This window comes from Anticarsia gemmatalis, chromosome 18, assembly GCF_050436995.1.
Source record: "Anticarsia gemmatalis isolate Benzon Research Colony breed Stoneville strain chromosome 18, ilAntGemm2 primary, whole genome shotgun sequence".
NCBI classification, from domain to species: Eukaryota; Metazoa; Arthropoda; class Insecta; order Lepidoptera; family Erebidae; genus Anticarsia; species Anticarsia gemmatalis.
In genome coordinates this window covers 11,217,026-11,237,613 of record NC_134762.1, presented here as the reverse complement: position 1 = coordinate 11,237,613, position 20,588 = coordinate 11,217,026, and the positions used below count along the sequence as shown (strand labels likewise).

The following is a 20,588-nucleotide window of genomic DNA, read 5'->3' as shown; positions in this document are numbered from 1 at the left end:
TTTGCATGTTGCCAATAGATCTTATTTTACGATACACTATTTGAAAATACTTCAATGACAAACACCTCCGCAGCGGTTGTGGTACCTTAGTACTTTGTCATTTTGGCCACTCTGTTTTACAGCATTTTGTATGCTTGTTTGATGCAATTTTTGGATAATGATAGATTGTCAGGATGATTTTTGATGATTGTTGTAAATCTCAGAGTGTGGTGGCGAGTTTGGCAGACGCTTCAAGTCCGGTCAAGGATCCGGAAAGACTGCTGCAAGATATGGATGTAAATAGACTACGAGCTGTCATTTATAGAGATGTGGTAAGTGAAAAACTAATATAGCAACTCACTACTATGTAATTCTATCAGTTACTGTACTATATTTATTACAACTACTCTGCTACTTTCGTTTGACAACAAAATATTATCCATACTGAACGAGTCGCGCACGTCGTTTTTGTTACCTTTTTCATGTAAGCAAATCCGTGAGCTTAGATCTTTCTTGAAAACACGTAACCGATAAGTAAAATCAAAATCACGATAAAATCTCTTTGGCCAATTTAATGAATTTATAAAATCGAAATAAGAATCTACGACGCCTAAACCAAATGTATTTTCTACTCTTTTGGTTTATCCTTGTGACAATCCTTGCTTTATGCCTAATTCCGCCAATAACACAGCATGAAATAAAATATATCAGAAAACATTTTTAAGTCGTATTTTTACGACCATGTTGAAACAGAAGTCGTATTTTGTACTTGCAGGAAGAAACCAAGCAAGCACAGTTCCTGTCGCTAGCGATCGTGTACTTCATCTCGGTGCTGATGGTGTCGAAGTACCGCGACATCCTGGAGCCGCCCGCGCACGCGCCGCCCGACTGCACGCGGCGCGCGCACCACGCGCACGACCACCACGGTACGTACACACACACACACACGTCATATCTATATGTGCACGCTTTTTATATTCATATTATATACATTTTAGCTGAGTGTGGGAATTTTACTGAACTATTGCGTTTGAAATGGCTAATTGTGTAGAGGATACGAATTTAGAAAAAAAATATTTAAGTATTTTCTTCAGGATATTAAATAAATTTTAAAGCTTTAAGGTTTTTGTATGTACAGTCACAAGCATAAAAACATAACTATAGATTCAATTTCAATAAGAAAAAACAAAATTTAGGTACACATAGCCCTTACTTACTCAACTAAAAAAAAATTATTAACAATTTAAAATATCCATACAATTTGTAATTTTAACGCAATAATAAAACTAAAATAAATATCTCACACGAAGCCATCAGGAGTGTTTTCAAGCATTTTGTTAGTATCGTCTGATAGGCGATGTTAGTTAGTCGATGAACTATGGGATGCCAAACAGAGCTAGCTATGGTTACCGTGACATAGACCACGATACAAATCACACTGACAAGTTAAACTTAGTATTATGTTTATATGTTATTCCTTTATATATTTAGATTATACAACATGTAACATGAATAATAATGATCAATTGGTGGGGAATATAATTATCATCTTCGTTTAAATTATAATTATAAATTAATAATAATATTAGTTGCCATAAGACGAATTGTGTAAACGACTTTGTGTGGCTAAGGACCATACCGTATTGTGTAAGCGTATACCATAGCGTTTTGTGTAAAGCCAGCAAAATGGCTAGAAAAAGATGGATAGTCAGACTAAAGTCGTTTGTTACCAAGGCTTGACTTGAAATGTCAACTTATAAATACTACACAAGACTTCGAAATGATTATTATTAAATTAGTGATACTAATAATATAGGGGCGGAAAGACGCTTATGTTGGTTTCTGCAAAGAAGAACGGCAGGTTTGTATGAAGAATTCGTACAGCTTATAAAATGTCATGTTTAGGTTCACTTTTTGTTTTAATTGATAGCTAATATGATAAACAAGCTTATTTTAAAATTCTTATATTTTTAAAAGTTGGGAGGAAAAAGTTAATTCCATTTTAAGAAGCCCCGATAGTTCGCTAAATTGCTCAGATGCTGTCAAAACCACAATCCAAAACAACACGGATGCGTAGACGTCAGACTAATAGTGACGTCTCACGAGATTTTCTTTTTCTTTAGTTGTCAAATATAACATACAAATATGACAAATATAAGCCATAGACCAAAAAATATTATTTAATTAATCAAATCTTTCTTCCTGAATTATTAATTAATCCGGACTTCTAAAAATAATACTCCCAAATAAAAATAAGTGACTTAGTCCCCTTGATAAGTGGTACAAATTCTGTAACGAAACAACACCAACTTTAAGCTGTACGAAATCTGCCGATCTCCTTTAAGAGTATGTCAAAATTGTATGAGTTACATGTTGTATAAAACCTAAAAATCACTTGTCTTCTTAGATCCCTTCTACTTCTAGAATACTCTTCAAATCTATTAGCGTCTGTCTCTAAATAATTTCATGTAAATAAGGAATGTAACACACTGTTATGACAACAACATTCACTATTAAATACGTAGTAGAAACACTTTCTGTACAGTGAGCAACAAAAACTATTCAAAAAGACAGCAAAAATCTTTAAATAAGTTATATTTTTTTTTGTACAAATGTACCAGCCTTGATTGATATTTTGTGAGTGATTTTTTTTGCTGACTGTACTTATTCATCTATAATATTAATTATTATTTATCCATCTATCACACTCAATCATCAAAAACTAATATAACTAAACTGACGTAATTTTATAAAAAATCTACTTCTCAAAGGGATATGTTTATGTATGTAGTAAATGTCTTGATATAATATATTTTATGTATTTAACATTATAATTACTCTTCTCTTCTTTATATAGAGAAATCGGGTTTGTTTTATAGATATGGATTATTAGTATGCTATTTATTTTACGCTTCTTTTATATGCTTTATTGCACTAATAAAAAAAACATGATTTTTTGAAATATTGGTTGTCATATTAAAATGGTCACTATCATTCTCATTTGTGTGTGGTCGCTCTCTGAAGTACTGCCACTTTATAGAAATAATTATTAAATACATATTTCAGTATATATTAGAAATAACTAGTTCCTATCATTTTAGTGTCATGGTGCTCACACACAGTAGCAAAAGTACACTTAAAACATTAGTTTCGTAGATATAATTTTATCACGGTTTTATGATGAAATTATAATTTTAGATTAGTATAATGCTATTGTGATAATTAAGCAAGAAATAGTAGCATTTTGTGAACATCATCGTGAAATTTTTTCGCGTGGGGAATATTTATAGGGTCGCTGTCATATCGATACGATTTTTAGTACAAAACTCATGTTACGTTAAAGGAAATATTATTTAAGTCGTTTAAAGGAATCTTCTCGCGTTCGAGTTAGCTGCTGTGTGAGCACCATGATCAAATTTGGTCAAGATTATAAAGAAACAAAGTTTTCTATCTTCAGTTGTAAGTACTTTCGAGGGCGACATTTCAAAAAGATACTAATAGACTTGTATATCTGAATTGTGTCGTTTCTCCTTTTTTCACGCCGCTTGATATACGCGTCACGATTTGGGAACACTGGTAAAATCGTCTACATACTACTACACGCTGCATCGGTATACAACTATCGTTTTAATAATACGCTTTCTACCTGTAAATAACGCGACGTCGGATAAACAAACATTCAATCTTAAATTCTACTTGTTTTGTTCCGTATCCTTGTACATATTGAAATCTCCTACTATCTCCTTATGTCCTGGTACTTTGGTCACGGTTGATCGATTTATACTTCATTGTGCCATCCTTTACATCCTTTGTATATATCGTTATCTCCTCGTATCTCTTGGTGTCCTGGTATTTGTTGGCTCTACACACGACAATCTCCTTCCACTTCCTGGCTCCCTGGTACTTTGTCTGGGTGGACGGACTGCAGGGTCGCGGCCGCTGTTCCCCCAGTGGTCTCACCACGTGTACCCGCAGTTCCTGCCTGGTGGGCATCCAGCTCACCGACACCCTCACTCGCACTGCAAGCTCGATTGCAGCCAACACGTTAACAATAATACGCTCGCACACAATCGCATCGCTAACTACCACCGCGCTCACGCAGGTAACGCGGCCGACGACACGAGGCGTTCGCATTACTGTTCAAAACTAAAAAGAAAACAATAATAAAAAACTAAACTTTTCATAAAGTCCTAATTGTGAATCTTGTGGTGTACCCACAGCAAAATGCAGACTAACTTTGATTTCTTAAATAAAACTCATTGATTTATTTCGTACCAATTTGTTTATATAACGTTGCAAATTGATAAACAGCAGAATTAATATCAAAATAAAATTATACTTAGCTATAATAAAATATTAAATATGGTCTATTGGATCGAATGTACGACAGAGCAACAACACTATTTTCTCTCCGTGCTTCGATATTGCTTTCACGCTTCCATAGTGATTTCAGTTGCTCCTTCGTGTGTTCTATAAAATTATACAAATATTAATATAGGGATGTAATGTGAACGCCCAATATACTTTATGTGGTCGAAGTTCGCGCGCACTGTTTTGTCTTTCAATTCTAAATTGTCTTCAACGATATCTGTGCTTCCGAAATATTCTGTTTCGTCAATGTGTCAATGTTCTTCGGATTCTATAAAAGACAAAGCATTGTAAATCTACGCACCGCTAAGGCACCGCTTAACTTTAATTTCATTTTTTATTTATGTTGCGTCATCATTTGAACGTAGATTAATAAATCCATAAATTAGCATGTATAAGGTAAACTTAATAATAAGCAATCGGAATTCTGTGCAACTGTCAGAGATACAGACAACGCATGAATAGAACATAGAACCGTAGTGTCGGCATTAAACTAAGCATAATATTAGATGAAGATTATAAATGCTTTGGGTAAAGGCTAAGTCGTAACTTCGTAAAGCTTAGTACAGAATTCCATGTACAGTAAATAGAAGTAAATAATCCCTGGAATAGTGTTGTGTAGGAACACCCGACTTACCCGCTTTATTAAAGCAAGCTTTGTCGATGTTGTCTCAGATATTACAAATATTATAATTCTCTAACTAATATTGAATATTTTTATATTCCCTCTAGAACACAATGGAGATGATGTGGAATACGCGATGATTGTCGTTGATGAGAACAATTCGACGATAAATGACCTGGATTCTCCATCGATGAAGGTAAGGTTGCAAGCATTGAATGTTATGTGGGATTTCGTATGCGATTATCGACTTAATCGTGTTTGTGTACGGATCATAATTGCATGACATTTGATAGACCCTCTCGTATTTTTGTATCTTGATGAATCTTGTGAGTAATTAACGATATTATGTAGGCTGTATTGGACTTTAATTAGAATTATATTTGACCTAAACATAAAAGTATAATTTTAGTAATCTTTTTGCTCTAAAAATGCTTGTTTTGGTTATTTGAACTTCTAAAATAATTATGCTATTATGTTTAGTAAACCTAAAATAGTTTTTATGAAATTAATATTTTCCAAAATTTTCATAGCATGATTTTTCCAACCTTCTCGATTTCTATCAATTTAGGTATTAGCTAAGAACGATGATTTATTGTAAGTAGAGTTTTCATGACCATAAGTTTAGTTATAGTTTTAGGAATGATATCGCATTGGGTGCATGCATTTGAGTACCCCTATAGATGACCCCAACCATCAGTTTCATATTGTGTTTGGGCGAAATAATTTGCTGTATGCCGATTGGTTTTGTTATCGATGTCGCTACAAATATATGTTCGAATAAATGTGGACGATTTGTGTGATACGTATGCTTCATTATATTCGTTTTGTTTTGCTTTTGCAATAAAATTAATAAAGGAGACGGATGGCAAAGAAGAGGGTGTTGCCAAAATAGAGACGACGACTGACGAACTCAAGCCCAATTCTGGAGAGAAAAAGCCTAGCGATAAGCCGGAATTGTCGCCGGCTTCCGAAAAGGAAGAGCCCCTCTTCAAGTCGAGTCTACGAGTCAAAATTCAGCCCAAACCCAAGGTCAGTAGCGACGGTCGGGAGTCGGGAATCCTATGTCTATTTCTATTAGTTACTGCGTCTCCTTTAACTGTGGTCTTTGGGTATTAGTTTCGTATCTCAATGGATTAATGGGATTAGTATTTTCTGATGTAACCTGCTTTAAAGAAACCAGATCTAGCGATGTGTTTTAAGTCTAACCTAATAGTATTGTGTGGATAGTTTATAATAATTTATTGTAATTATGTTATTGTCCTGAAGCCTCCGCCAAGGTCCAAAACATTGTCGGGGATAACGGTGTCGGTGGTCAACTTGGTTTGTACACGTTCTGATTCAGTGTGAACGGTTTAGTGTTGACACTCCTCATTGATTCTGGAAGCCTGGTACTTTTATTGCAAAACTGCATCTTATCTGAAAAGATTTATGCAATAGATAAATTATTTTTATTATGTTATAATATCGAGAAATCACTTTGGATATTATGTGTCCTGAAAAAATAAATTTCCAGAGTCAATCCCATACACAGATTTACACGAGCTTGCCACGTTACATACAATAATAATGTTTATACTCGAACGACACGAATCTAGGCTACAAGCTATGCTCACTATGTAAGTAAGTATATGTACTATGTATTAAATAAACACAAATATATTGAGAGCACTATAGCACAATGACACATTGAAATATATCTTATTTTATGTAAATATGTTTTTATGGAATAAAAAATTGTGAACTAAGACGATATAGAACTATATTTTATGGGACGGATAATATTCTGAACCTTGTGTAAAATTAATGTTTTGAGTTGAAAGGCCTGTTTCAAAAAAACACCGAGAGTAGCCATCGGCCAAATCATGGTGTCTCTTTCTATTTTATGTAAAACGAAAGAGATAGCCTGTTTTATATAGCTTCTTTGGTAAATACTTTTTGAAATAGGCCGTGAGTGTTGTAATAATTTCTTCGGAATGGTTTTATTTCCAGCATGTTTTGCTATGCTTGCTTTTTTCACTTCTTTTAAAGCATGGTGTTTTATTAGTATGTTGTCACTTTGTATCATTATCTTCACGACCATTGGTAGATCAACCAATTTTATTATTGTCAAGCTAACTTTGGTGAAGGTAAGAATTGAAAAAATGGGTAAATATAAAATATATACTCGTATATACATAAAAGAGTCTGTTAAACTAATGTAATTCTTGACATTTAAATCTTCTTAACGGAACTTATATTATCTCAATTGGAAAATACACCTGAAAAATATGTAATTTGTTAACTACAAAAAATTATACTCCTAGAAGTCTTACAAAAGTATTTTTTCTAAAAGTGACATTTCCAAAATATGTATATTCAAAATTTCCAAAATTGGCAATAAAATTTCGCCAGCCGGTACCAGGCAATCATAAGCGTGCAGTAGTTATCATTGCAACATGTCGACAGAGCGTGGACTCGATAGAGGACGCCGGCTCCTTCCACCTGAACTCCAACGAGACTACCAACAATGATCCCGAGACGTCCAGCGAGATCGCGCTTGACGATAATAAGCATCCGGTACGTAATAATTATATAATTAGTAATAACTCAATAAATAAAATAGTCAGAATTTACTGCAATTCTAGATTCTTATTGGATTTCAAAAGTCTTTATCAAAGAATATATCTGAAGTGATCTTATTAGATGAATTCTCCTGTAAGAAAAAAATGTACTGTAGTTGTTTCAACTGCATCAGCATAAAAATAAGTTTTTTCTTCTTCTTAGATCATGTTTCTAAACTTATCTTAGTAGAGGACGATAATTATATTAGTAGCCATTTTTGGAATCCCGTAGCATGTACAGATTTCCGTCCATAGAATACGTATAATAGGCTCTAATAACATTGTTCAGGTGAGCAACGATGAATCGTGGACTGACGTGAACCTCAACGAGGATGGTGAGCGAGGACCTGCTACGATCACTGGCAGGACCAGGGATCATGAAGGAAATATACATGAAGGTACACTACTACATATTATTTACTACATATTACATTAGAATATATACTTTAACTTTATGCTTTGAACAAGAGTGAGGTTAACCAGCCTTTTTTAGCGCATAAAGTTGAATATCTCTATGCAGTTTAATCACGCAACGTAAAAGTCCTATTAGTCTATGAATTCTTCTTTATTTCCAGATATAGACAAACAGATTCACATGAGGAACTCAGAAGCTCATCACCACTTACAACAGAGGCATCAGAACAGAAGCATGCAGGCTGCACAGCGACATTTACACCCTGTAAGTTTAATCATCTACATACAGTTAGTACCCTATAATATAATTTTGACTGGAATATTTTTAGAACGAATAGTTATAATCCGGGAAGAAAGAAGTTTTTCTTACACCACCAAGTCTAATAAGAAAAATCTGTAGGTATTTTAAAATATTGGCTAAGACATACTTCATCAAGTTGTAAATAATGTAAATGTCATTACTCGTATTCCACTTTTGGGCATAACTTGATGAAATATATTCTGGTATATCCTGTAATAGGTTAAAGTCATTAACTTACAATTTACATTTTCAGGATAACGAAACTCTAGCTGGCCTCAACGCAATGAACACTTCAATGACAGCAGACGGAGTTTCCCGCGAGGCATCTCTCACTCACAAGCTAGAGACGGCCCTTGGACCAGTCTGTCCATTACTCAGAGAGATCATGCTGGACTTTGCTCCTTTCCTTTCTAAGACCCTGGTGGGAAGCCACGGACAGGAACTGCTCATGGAGGGTAAAGGTAGACCGTACTAGGCATGGTAGATGCTCTGGCTTACTTCTTCAGCTTTTTTCGGTTACCTGGTAAAATGAAGGACTGGTGTTTTCACTTTTTTCGGGAACAATTTGATCTTTGTGACGGTTTCTTCGCAATTTTTCGGTGAAAGTTAGTTACACCTCGATAATGATTGATAATGTAAATATCTGGGTTGTGGGTTTTTAATTAGAATCCAAAAATTGTAAAGACAAGACTATTTTACTTAGAGCTGCTAAAATTATTCTCTGGTTCCACACTATTGGTAAACTTATTGCTTTAAAAATTATAAAAACATGTCGCTGACTGCTACGTAGATTCTTATACTATCTACTTCTGAAATCTACGATTCAGCAAACTGCCGCTTTAGTTGTATTTAGATTTGGTGTTAACTGCACGTTGTAGCAGCTTTTAACAATCTGGGCTATTGACAAAACACACTCTAATCCTTTACTCACTTTTTACTATATATTGCAGGTCTCCAAACCTTCAAATCCAGTACATCAGTGGTAGAATTAGTCATGTTGCTCTGCTCCCAAGAGTGGCAGAACTCTTTACAAAAGCACGCCGGTTTAGCGTTTATTGAGTTGATCAATGAAGGTCGTCTGCTGTCCCATGCCATGAGGGATCATATCGTGAGGGTTGCTAATGAGGCTGAGTTCATACTGAACAGGATGAGGGCTGATGATGTATTGAAGCATGCTGATTTTGAGGTGAGTGGTAGAAGAAATTTACAGTTATTTTCGTCAGTTGATGATGTTGGTGAAAATAATGTGATTTTTTTTCGGTATAACGCGGCAAATATTGACTAATCTTCAAATAATTAATTGGGCCGGTAGCTCCAGTCATCTAAAAAAAAAAGTGCTAGTATTTTTAAAAGTTAAATAACGAAATAATAAAGTGATAGAAAGGAGGGTAGTTGACTTTGCTAAAAACGTCAGATTTTATGTCACACAACGGCATTAGTAAATTATTAGACAGCGGGCAGAATTTTTAAAATATATTTGAAGGTTGTACTGTACAATACTTATTGGTGGTTATTTCCTCAGTGCCTATGTGCATCAAGTAGCGCAGAACGCGCGGAAGAGGAGCGAACGTGCGAGCGACTCATAGCAGCCGCGCGTAGACGCGACCACGCCGCCGCGGCCAGGCTGTTGGACAAGCTGCGACATGCTGCCGACCACGCCGCGCCACAACATGGGTAAGTACAATATAGGGAATTATCTTTTTAAAATAAAATAAAAAAAGTAGAATATAAGGAATTGGGTATGGGTATTTGAATCATAAAGACACTGTCTTGTGGTTTAACTTTTGACATATTATTATATCAATGGTGTAAGGCTTTAGGTAGTTTCATTTCCTCTAGCTTTTATTTATACATAATGAAAGTATTGTCATTCTGCAATTTATTATTTAATAATCTATAGATCGACATTTGACAAGTTCAGTTAATTTAACAAAATATTCAATTTTATTTTATCGATTTGCAATCTGACTAATGTTCACCTATCTTGAAGTTGTTAAATGATATTAAAGTAAGTTATGTCTGTGTGGTTGCAGCAGCGTGAGTCAGTTCTGGAAGCTGGACTCGTGGGAGGACGACGCGCGGCGGCGCCGGCGCCTCGTGCCCGACGCGCGCGGCCGCCGCCACGCCGCCGCCGCGCTGCAGCGCGCGCACCCCGCCGCGCACCACCACGACGCCATACTGCAGGTAGGTTATGATACCCTGGTACCTCGCCACGGGATGGTTAAGCCATTTACAAATGGCTCACTCTATCTGTTTGTAAATGAGTCTATAGATCGAACATTAAGTTGGAACCTCGTTGTTCTTTCAACTCAACCACAAAGCGGGCCTTAAAAAACTCACAAATTACGGCATTATATTTTAGTTTCCAGCAAACCTTAAAAATGTTTATTTAAACTATATCAACTCATAAATACATAAATAAACTCTTTAGAAACATTAAACTTTCCAAATCAAATGAGGTTTTGGTTAAAATGCCATCCTACTATATTTTACTAACAAGTTTTGTTTATGTCGCACAGGCTACCGAAGAATTACACTCTCGAATAGCAGCAGGCGGTGCGGGTCGAGGTGCGCAACTACCTACTCCTGCCGCCGCAGAACTCTTAGACGATGCTGAACTCCTGGTAGATGATCGGGAAATTGATGCTGACCTTACCGGTAAATATTATAATATAACCAACATTATTTGCGTATAAAAAAAAATAACGTTTAAGTTCATGATCACGATACTAACGTAAAAAAGTAATCAACATTCATTCCTGTTTTATTATTTCATAGAAGAAATCACTTTACTAATAAATAATTTGCATTATCAAGTGTACATAAATAAAAATACTTCCGCCAGGGAAATACATCTCAAAACGCCTGATCAAATTGTGTTACAATTCGTTCTTGAGCGCCTGATAAAAATGCGTGAGCAATCAGCGCAACAATTATTGCGCGCGCATTTTTGTCAGGCGCTTAGAACAATTTTTATTATATTGAGAAACTCGTGTAGATCAAGTTAAAATAAATAACTTATTATCTGACGTTTGATTCTTCAGGTCCAGTGAACATAAGCACGAAGGCGAAGCTGGTGGCTCCAGGGTTGGTGGCGCCGGGCACCGTGTCATTGACCTCCACGGAGCTGTACTTTGAAGTGGACGAGGAGGACCCGGAGTATAAAAAGATTGACCCTGAGGTAAGTTACTTGCAGTACTTACATTTTTAGAAATGCCTTCAACTGTGAATGTAATTGGGAAGGATAATTGAAGTAATGTAGATACACTAGAATGCTCTTCCGACGAGCTGTTAGGTTAGTTGCGTAATACGTAAAATGTTGCAGGATCTCAATGATTTTGAATACAAACATGTTGTAAGAACTATACATATATTATGTCCATAGGTGTACCTTTCTATGTCCTATCTTAAAAGTCTATAACCCATATTAATTATTAATAACAAATTGTAATAAAGTGATCCATACTCGGAAACAGATTACTAAAATCCGTAATCTGACCAAAAACCAGTTAACCTAACGAAAGAGAGAAAAAATAATAAAACCAAACAAATAAATCATGAGTTTTATCACCATAAAAGCGTATTTTTCTATAACACTATAATATAAATTATATGTGAATGTAAGACAATCGCTTGACAAAAGATGTCTCAAATAAGGTGCGACGTAAAACCTTTGTTATGTTATTTATTAACCTCCTTGTGTATTCAAGGAGTAGTAAAATGAAAATTATATCGTTTTACTTCAAAATACAAAACGTCGTAACACACATTTATATCTACACACAAAAATCAACCTTAAGCTCATAAGTTTAAAGTAAAATTTTCTTTGTGACGTTTTTGTTCTAAGGATGTTCAATACTGATGTGTTATAAGATATCGATATTGCGTATAGCGGTGTAATATAGTTGGGTAACCGAATATGAGGCACTTAGACGCGCGGACAATGCAGCCCCGCGGCGCTCACTCCTAACAGGCGCCATGCTAGTGGTGGGATATGTCGATAAAAATATTACGATGGTTTTACAGGGTTCTATATTCTGATTTTGACATAATAATATGTTTTTTGTGCTGGAGAAAAGTTCATATTAAGGTTTTAATGTTTCATTCCATTTGAAAAAATTTCAAACTATTTTGCTTAGGCAACAGCTACAGTTTTATTCGGAGATTTTAAGTCCTTAATTTTTCTGTAGAAACCTAAATTAATAAGTTAGGTGTTTTACCTGTCGTAGGGTCTCATTTTAAAGGTCAGCCTGACTTATGTCACTCAGATCACGAATTTAACTACAACGCCTTCTAACAAAACATCTTTACTCTATCCCAAACCTATACTATAGTAACAAATCACTATCGATATAATACACTCGTACATGCCTACTACACGGACGGCGTGTGGGGCGCGCGCGTCGTGCCCGACAGCCGGACAATGGCGCCCCGCCGCGACCCCGCCGCGACCACGCCGCGACCACGCACCACCGCCGACCGCGCTCGTGAGCGACGCACGGAACTGCGTCTGCGCAATTCTTACTCCCGATTTCATTATTTTTAGGGTTCCGTACCCAAAGGGTAGAAACAAAACCCTATTACAAAGCCTCCGCTGTCTGTCCGTCTGTCTGTTATTAGGCTGTATCTTATAAACCGTAACAGTTAGGAAAAAACTATGAAAATTGCACAAATTATATATTTTGCCATTGCCGGTTTAACAACAAATAAAAACTAAAAATTTAAAAAAATATATCACCGGGGTTGTCACCATACAATAAACGAGTTTTTTTCGTATTTTTTTTGGTGCGTAACCCTTCGTACGCGAGTACGACTCGCACTTGGCCGGTTTTTTGTTGTAATTATAAAAATTAAGTATTTAAAAGGGTAGTTTCGAATGTGTGCAAACATCAGACATAATTGCAATATAAAGATTTTTATGATACCTACAGTTGATATCATTTTTGATATTGGTAATAAAAAATATTTGCTGAGTCCATTACAGCTGAATATTTTGCCTTGTAGCGTTTATGACACGCTTAGAGCTCTGTTCAAGTAATCAAACACAAGACATTGATTACAAGAGTAATACTACAAATTTAGACGATAGCTGTCTAAAACTATTAAAAACAGCAATTTTTGTAAGATTTTATAAGTCTGGAGAATGTAAAACTGTTCTTTAAACATATCTATACTTAGAATATTTTCTTAACAATTTTAATGACTTTAATCTACAAAAAATACTTATGCTGAATGTCATTAACATAATATTATAAAGCATCTTTCAAATTAGTACAATATTGAATCAATCAATCAAATCAAATATGAAAATGTGAAGATGAAGATATAATTCATAATCTGCTCTATTTACTGATATATTTGAAATGTAGGTATTTGAATAATTAAGGCATTTCGACGATTCAGTGTGTGAGTTTAATGATCGATACTGGAAGAGCATAAGTTAGAGGAGGTAGCGGAACCGCTTTGGCCACAGAAATCGTGTAGATACGAGTATACGACTATGTGTGAAAGACAGACTTAATGCATCGTCACTCTTGGTTTAGTCGATTCATTTCAAATTGTTAGCTTCTGAAATGTCTTGAAATTTTGGCCCTATTTCTATACTTCTATATTATCAGTCAGATAAATTATCAAGTGGATTTTTCACAGTTATTTTATACCTTTTCTGTCCATTTATTTAGCAGATTGGTTATCTGATTTTTTTTAATAATGTAACTGGCCCTCACAGTAGCAATCTGAAAAAGTTCAGAAACTTTTCGCTTTGCTTTCTCTTGAGTTTGATAAACTAATGAGAATATCTCCGGTCGCTTTTAGTTCATGTCTTATTCCACAACGCTATTATCAAAACTGTATTCAAGATATTATTTACTGCGACTAATTTAACCGATTTCAAAGATTGTAAATTGAATTCGTAATGGGGCATTTTATTTGTTTATGCTAATATACCGTTTTAATTAACCGTGTCGTGTTTATAACCGTGTGGGAGAAGGACAAAAAATAAAAACGTACACCGTAGGAATCCCGGCTATGTCTCGATGTACCACGACGATTTATTGATGCATATTTCATAATTAAACTTTGAAAAATTAATGGGTGTCGTTTTTTTGGTGATACCTTGCGTTTTTTGTATGAGTAGTCAGTTCTGGGTGGCAATAGGAAATGGTAATCTATGACGATCGGTTTTATAGTATTAATTATACCGTAGTGGGTGTTTTGTTGACAGCTCATTATTTAATTTCTTTAAATTATGTTTCAATATTTGGTATCAAATAACAATTTCCAGTAAATAAATGCACAGGATGTGCTAATGATTATTTGATAAACATAATTGCCTTAAGATATGGATTGCGTTACATTTGCAACGTTTTTTGCGTCGATTTCCGCTCTTAATTATCGACAAGCAGATTACTATAAATACATACATTCTATATTAGTATAAACGGCTGTTTAAATTAGGTACATTTAAATGCTAAAAAACAGTGCCGAAAGAATTTATTCATTTGTTAAGAGCGTTAAAGTTTTTGACTAACAATTAATTGAATAATGTTAACCAGTCACTTACTGGATGGTAAACCTTTTACGATTTCCTTGGACGACAAAAAAGAACAAGTAAAATGTTAAATTATTTTCTTTTTAAATCTTAGTTTTAAAATGTTTTCTTATTTTTATTCCTACTTTTTTAAAAATTGGGTGCTTTTAGTAAAAAATAGGTAAGCTAACAAAAGCCTGCGGTACCAGGGTACCATATCAAACGAAGAGTTGTTGCAATCTCTATATGGTAATATGACGCTCATCTACATAATTACGCACATTTTATTCATCAAGTGTGCAAATTTTTAACTATGTATTATTCGTTTATTGCGAAACAGTTATTTAAAACGCCGATTCTGTCCAAGGTTTCGCTATAGAACCATACACCGTACAAAGGTAATGTTACTGTTAGCACGTTAGTTAAATAGAGACTTATGAGATGTTTCTGACAATTTGAACCCTGCACTCTAAGATGAATTTTTTTTCTTACGTCTCTCAGTCAGTTTATCCCGATCTAAAGAAAAACCACGTTTGTGTAGATTGTATCGACAATAACCACACACCTTGTTTTACAAACATTCGTCAAAGAAGGTTCTTTTGAGAGAATATTTATAAAACTCAAACAAGATCCTTAAACCAAAATTCTTATTTTCATATAGAACTATTTCTCGACAAACATGTTTATGAACGAAATCCATCGCATTAGCCAGTAACTAAATACATAAATGACGGTATATACTTTATCAGCTACATAAGAATATAGGTATAGTTAAACTAACAGTAGCCTGCCGCACCAGGACATCATGATCTGCCAAGAGATATTCAATGCTAAGACCGTTTAATATGCATAATTCCTACCATCAAATTAAATATATGCAACATACTTACATACATAAACAAGCGAAAACCAGTGTCGTTTTTGCAACTTTATAACGTTTAATTTAAGATTTAAAATATGGCCGTAAAAGCCTATGTTTGCATAAATTTAAATATAATGAAGTCTTCTTATCTGAGTAACGTCTAATGAGTTATTGAATGACTTATTTCGGTAAATACAGTGCATTGTTTTGACAAATAATTTGATGTCCAGATCCTCTACGTGCTTTCCAAAACACAAATTACCTCTGGAAACAGGTCATAAAAGACAAATGACAAAACAATGTCCATATTGGGAATCTTCTTCTTCTTATCGTATGGTTAGTGGTCAACCTAGTGTCAAAGTTGTTCAAGCCGCCCGAAGGCCTTTGACATGGCTTAACGACTGTTATCTTAGTAGACAACAGCCGGGACCGACTTTTTACGTGCCCTCCGAAGCACGGAGACGCCCAGTTCAAATACCACTATGCTGTCACCCATCTATAGAGTGACCGCGCCAAGGGTTGCTTTACTCACAGATCGTTTACCGACCGGTGAGCGCAACTGGCTATGGGCGCCTCATATTGGGAATAAATGCAAGACTCAAGCGCATTACCTAGACATATATTACATCTCATTACAGTAAAAATAACTAAGTAGTTCTTCCTTACTCGTAACTCATGGACAAAAAATAGGCAAGGTTAAGGATAGAAGATATCAATTTCTTAGTTTGTTATAATGGACCAAGATCCCAGAGCTGCCAGACCTACGTCATTTTAGCAAAGCTGAAATTTTGAGGATTGTTAGTATAAAGGGTCTGTTAAGAGGTATGCACATCCACTACCTTGAAAGCGGGGCCGTTTCTGAGGTAGCGCGGAGTGAAGGTGCGTAAAAAACGACCCAACCTACGTTATAGTAGCAAAGTTGGTTTTCAGATATGTTATTAATGATATTATGTAGAATTAAAATTGACTATTGCCAGACCGTTTCCCGGGGCCATTACTTCTGCCAGACGCCTTAAATGTTGTTAAAAAATGAAGTCAACTACGTCATAGTAGCAAGCCTAAATTTTATATATGTTATTAAAGGTACAATTTTAAGACCCCCTGTATGCGGACAGACCATTCCGCAGGGCCCTTTGTCCCCTAGACGCCATTAAACTTTCCCTATGAGTGCGAGAGTAAGAGCATTATTAATACGCATAAATGAAAAACAATTGAATTAAAAAAATAAAAATTTAAAAATTATTGAATACTAGCTGACCCGCGCATCTTTGCTTGCGTCACTTAAGAGAGATAGGTCAAAATGTTACATAAACGGGTTATGTAACATTTTTCACTGGTACTCTGCTCCTATTGGTCGTAGCGTGATGATATATAGCTTATAGCTTTTCTCAATAAATAGTTTATAGTTAAAATAAAACAATAAATAATTTATAGTTAAAATAAAATACCTAATTCGTTTTCAAGTGATTCGCTTACGAAACTTGGCAATTGGTCACCATCAAACCACTTAAAATGATAATGGTTATCCTTTAGAACCCACCCTTTATTTGCTGGGCTTAAAATGCTAGGACGCTTTATATGAGCATTACTCCAGACACCCGCAATATAATTTGCTCGTCGAAATTGTTGAAGCAATTCAGATTTACAAGGAGGTAAATTACATGCGTCGAATTTTTTAACATTTTGCCGGTGGAATTTCTCATTCACATCGCCGACTGTATACGTATTAATGAAAAGTTGTAGCCGTGCAGAATCTACATCAATTAATCCGGGAACATTATATAACTCGCAGATAAATTTTTGAATTACATCAAATATATTTTGTTCCTTCGCTTTATCAATAGATAATTCAACTTCTCCGAATTGAACAAAAGCTTCTTGATATTCTGGCGATTTCTTCAAAATTTTAAATGGTCTAAGCTGAATTGATGTAGATGCTGCACGGCTACAACTTTTCATTAACACGTATACAGTCGGCGATGTGAATGAGAAATTCCACCGGCAAAATGTTAAAAAATTCGACGCAAGTAATTTACCTCCTTGTAAATCTGAATTGCTTCAACAATTTCGACGAGCAAATTATATTGCGGGTGTCTGGAGTAATGCTCATATAAAGCGTCCTAGCATTTTAAGCCCAGCAAATAAAGGGTGGGTTCTAAAGGATAACCATTATCATTTTAAGTGGTTTGATGGTGACCAATTGCCAAGTTTCGTAAGCGAATCACTTGAAAACGAATTAGGTATTTTATTTTAACTATAAATTATTTCAATATACCTACTTGTAACTGTTTTCAACATCATTACCTACATTTTTTTTTACAGAGAATTCAAGTAACAATGAAGACGATGGTGGAGATGATTTAAATATTCAATTTGATGAGGGAAGTAAGAGCACAGATAATGATGATGATGATGAATGACTACAATTTTTTTTTCATAATTTTTGTGAATAGTGTACCTAAACCATATCTATTTTTAAAATAATTCCCAAAATAATGTTACTTATCTTCCTAAACACTCCATGTACTTTTAATCTATACTAATTTTATAAAGCTGAGAAGTTTGTTTGTTTGTGTGAACGCGCTAATCTCAGGAACTACTGGTGCGAATAAAAAAATATTTTACTGTTGGATAGCCTATTTATTGAGAAAAGCTATAAGCTATATATCATCACGCTACGACCAATAGGAGCAGAGTACCAGTGAAAAATGTTACATAACCCGTTTATGTAACATTTTGACCTATCTCTCTTAAGTGACGCAAGCAAAGATGCGCGGGTCAGCTAGTATTCAATAATTTTTAAATTTTTATTTTTTTAATTCAATTGTTTTTCATTTATGCGTATTAATAATGCTCTTACTCTCGCACTCATAGGGAAAGTTTAATGGCGTCTAGGGGACAAAGGGCCCTGCGGAATGGTCTGTCCGCATACAGGGGGTCTTAAAATTGTACCTTTAATAACATATATAAAATTTAGGCTTGCTACTATGACGTAGTTGACCTCATTTTTTAACAACATTTAAGGCGTCTGGCAGAAGTAGTGGCCCCGGGAAACGGTCTGGCAATAGTCAATTTTAATTCTACATAATATCATTAATAACATATCTGAAAACCAACTATGCTACTATAACGTAGGTTGGGTCGTTTTTTACGCACCTTCACTCCGCGCTACCTCAGAAACGGCCCCGCTTTCAAGGTAGTGGATGTGCATACCTCTTAACAGACCCTTTATACTAACAATCCTCAAAATTTCAGCTTTGCTAAAATGACGTAGGTCTGGCAGCTCTGGGATCTTACTCTATAAGGGTCGTGGAATCCCACAGTCTTTTACAGAGCACATATTTATTTACATGTCAGCATTTCTCTCTGGCGCCACTTCGAACAATATCCTAACTTTCTCTCAATTAAAAACAGCTATTTATTACGATATTTACAATGTTGTAAACGAAATCGACTTCTGATATACAGCACTAACTACCAGGAGTTCATAGGTGTGCGGAAGTACGTTCTCTTCTCACGTCGTCGAACGGCAGCACATAAATAAATATATTCTTACACCTGACAGCTCCCACCGTAACTGACACGTGTCATGATACTCCTCAAATTTATTGTGATACACTAAAAAACAAATCAAACTTTACTTTGTTAATTTTAAAGTTCATTTTTCAGTGATGGAGTTACGGTTTCGAAGGCCTCGTATCTCAGTGTCTACCTGTCGTTCCGACATTCTATTTAATGTTTGATCACGAAAATTGATAACTTTTTACCAGCGATTGTATTTTGTAGACACACGAAACTGATATCTGCTTTTTGCAATTTTTTTATGGCTGTTTCATTATTATATTTTTGTAATAATTATAAACATTTTATATGACAAATATATTCCTTTATTTGCACTAACGCAGTTATTTCATTGATTATTTATGGTTACGATAGACCATGGATAAACAGCTTCAAAGAACACCTTGCCAGGTGTATAACATAGTCGTTGCATATTCAAAGATATATATAAAAGGATAATCTCATTAAGCTGTAAAATAAATTAAATTGTACCTGACAGCCCTGTCGTAATGACATTCATTTACTAGCATTTTATTTTCTTAAATTAATCTTCAAATCCATTTAAAGTAAACATAGGGATGGCGAACAGGACTTATGTAAATTAATTGCAAAATTTTGACGTTTTATTGATTTATATACAAGCGGAGCATGTGGCCATGTTACAACAGCCATGCTGAGCTATCTATCAGGTTAAGCTATGCTTGCCGAGGTTTTTCTGTATATGGGTGCCCATATTATACGTACTGAATTCCTCCGTTTTTCGAATGACACGTTAAACTGTGGGTCCCGGTTGTAATTTACAAAGAGCTTTGACAGTCGTTACCAGTAGTCAGAAGCTTGAAATTCTGACAACCAGTCTTACCGAGAGGTATCGTCTTATAGTTCAGGTAACTGGGTTCTGGAGGTCTTATAGGTAGTCGCTCCACGTAAAATACTAGTATTCTGCTGCATCCGGTGAGACTGGAAGCCGACTCCAACATAGTTCGAAGAAAGGTTAGGTTTATTTATATACCTAATAGTTTCCTAATATTTTTTTTTTTGAATATACATTTCTTGTACGACACACGACAGGTTTTATTCTCTGTACGTCTCTGGCGATTCTAAGTGTATTTACAACCGGTGTGTGCGTGGAAGAATTTAGGCGCCAGATGTAGGATCGATAAGACGACTCCCGCTGCGTGTCGCCGATGCATCGATAGATAGCGTTACCCATCACTTGTAGTTAAGGATGTTAGTATCATTTCCACATTTGATTGTGCGTGGTTCTTTGAACATTGTGGGATTTAAGACCAAGTTTTTAAGTTTACTTGCGTATGTTTGATGAATTATTGTGACGCAAATAAAACTTA

At 35.2% G+C, this 20,588-nt stretch overlaps 1 protein-coding gene across 10 annotated transcripts in view; it reads left to right on the top strand.

The window, feature by feature from the left end:
• The window catches only part of rg (A kinase anchor protein rugose), a 399,649-nt gene that overhangs the window by 202,394 nt on the left and 176,667 nt on the right, over window positions 1-20,588 (top strand). For 7 of the 10 annotated variants that reach the window (XM_076125868.1, XM_076125867.1, XM_076125875.1 and 4 more), the window contains 14 exons: window positions 204-311; window positions 755-905; window positions 3,908-4,081; window positions 5,080-5,168; window positions 5,828-6,001; window positions 7,418-7,528; window positions 7,862-7,970; window positions 8,148-8,251; window positions 8,541-8,748; window positions 9,238-9,473; window positions 9,810-9,961; window positions 10,321-10,471; window positions 10,807-10,945; window positions 11,332-11,468. In XM_076125868.1, the coding sequence (XP_075981983.1) occupies window positions 204-311; window positions 755-905; window positions 3,908-4,081; window positions 5,080-5,168; window positions 5,828-6,001; window positions 7,418-7,528; window positions 7,862-7,970; window positions 8,148-8,251; window positions 8,541-8,748; window positions 9,238-9,473; window positions 9,810-9,961; window positions 10,321-10,471; window positions 10,807-10,945; window positions 11,332-11,468 (2,043 nt within the window). The remainder of the gene's footprint in view (window positions 1-203; window positions 312-754; window positions 906-3,907; window positions 4,082-5,079; window positions 5,169-5,827; window positions 6,002-7,417; window positions 7,529-7,861; window positions 7,971-8,147; window positions 8,252-8,540; window positions 8,749-9,237; window positions 9,474-9,809; window positions 9,962-10,320; window positions 10,472-10,806; window positions 10,946-11,331; window positions 11,469-20,588) is intronic. The other 3 variants (XM_076125877.1, XM_076125869.1, XM_076125871.1) reach the window with 3 other exon arrangements.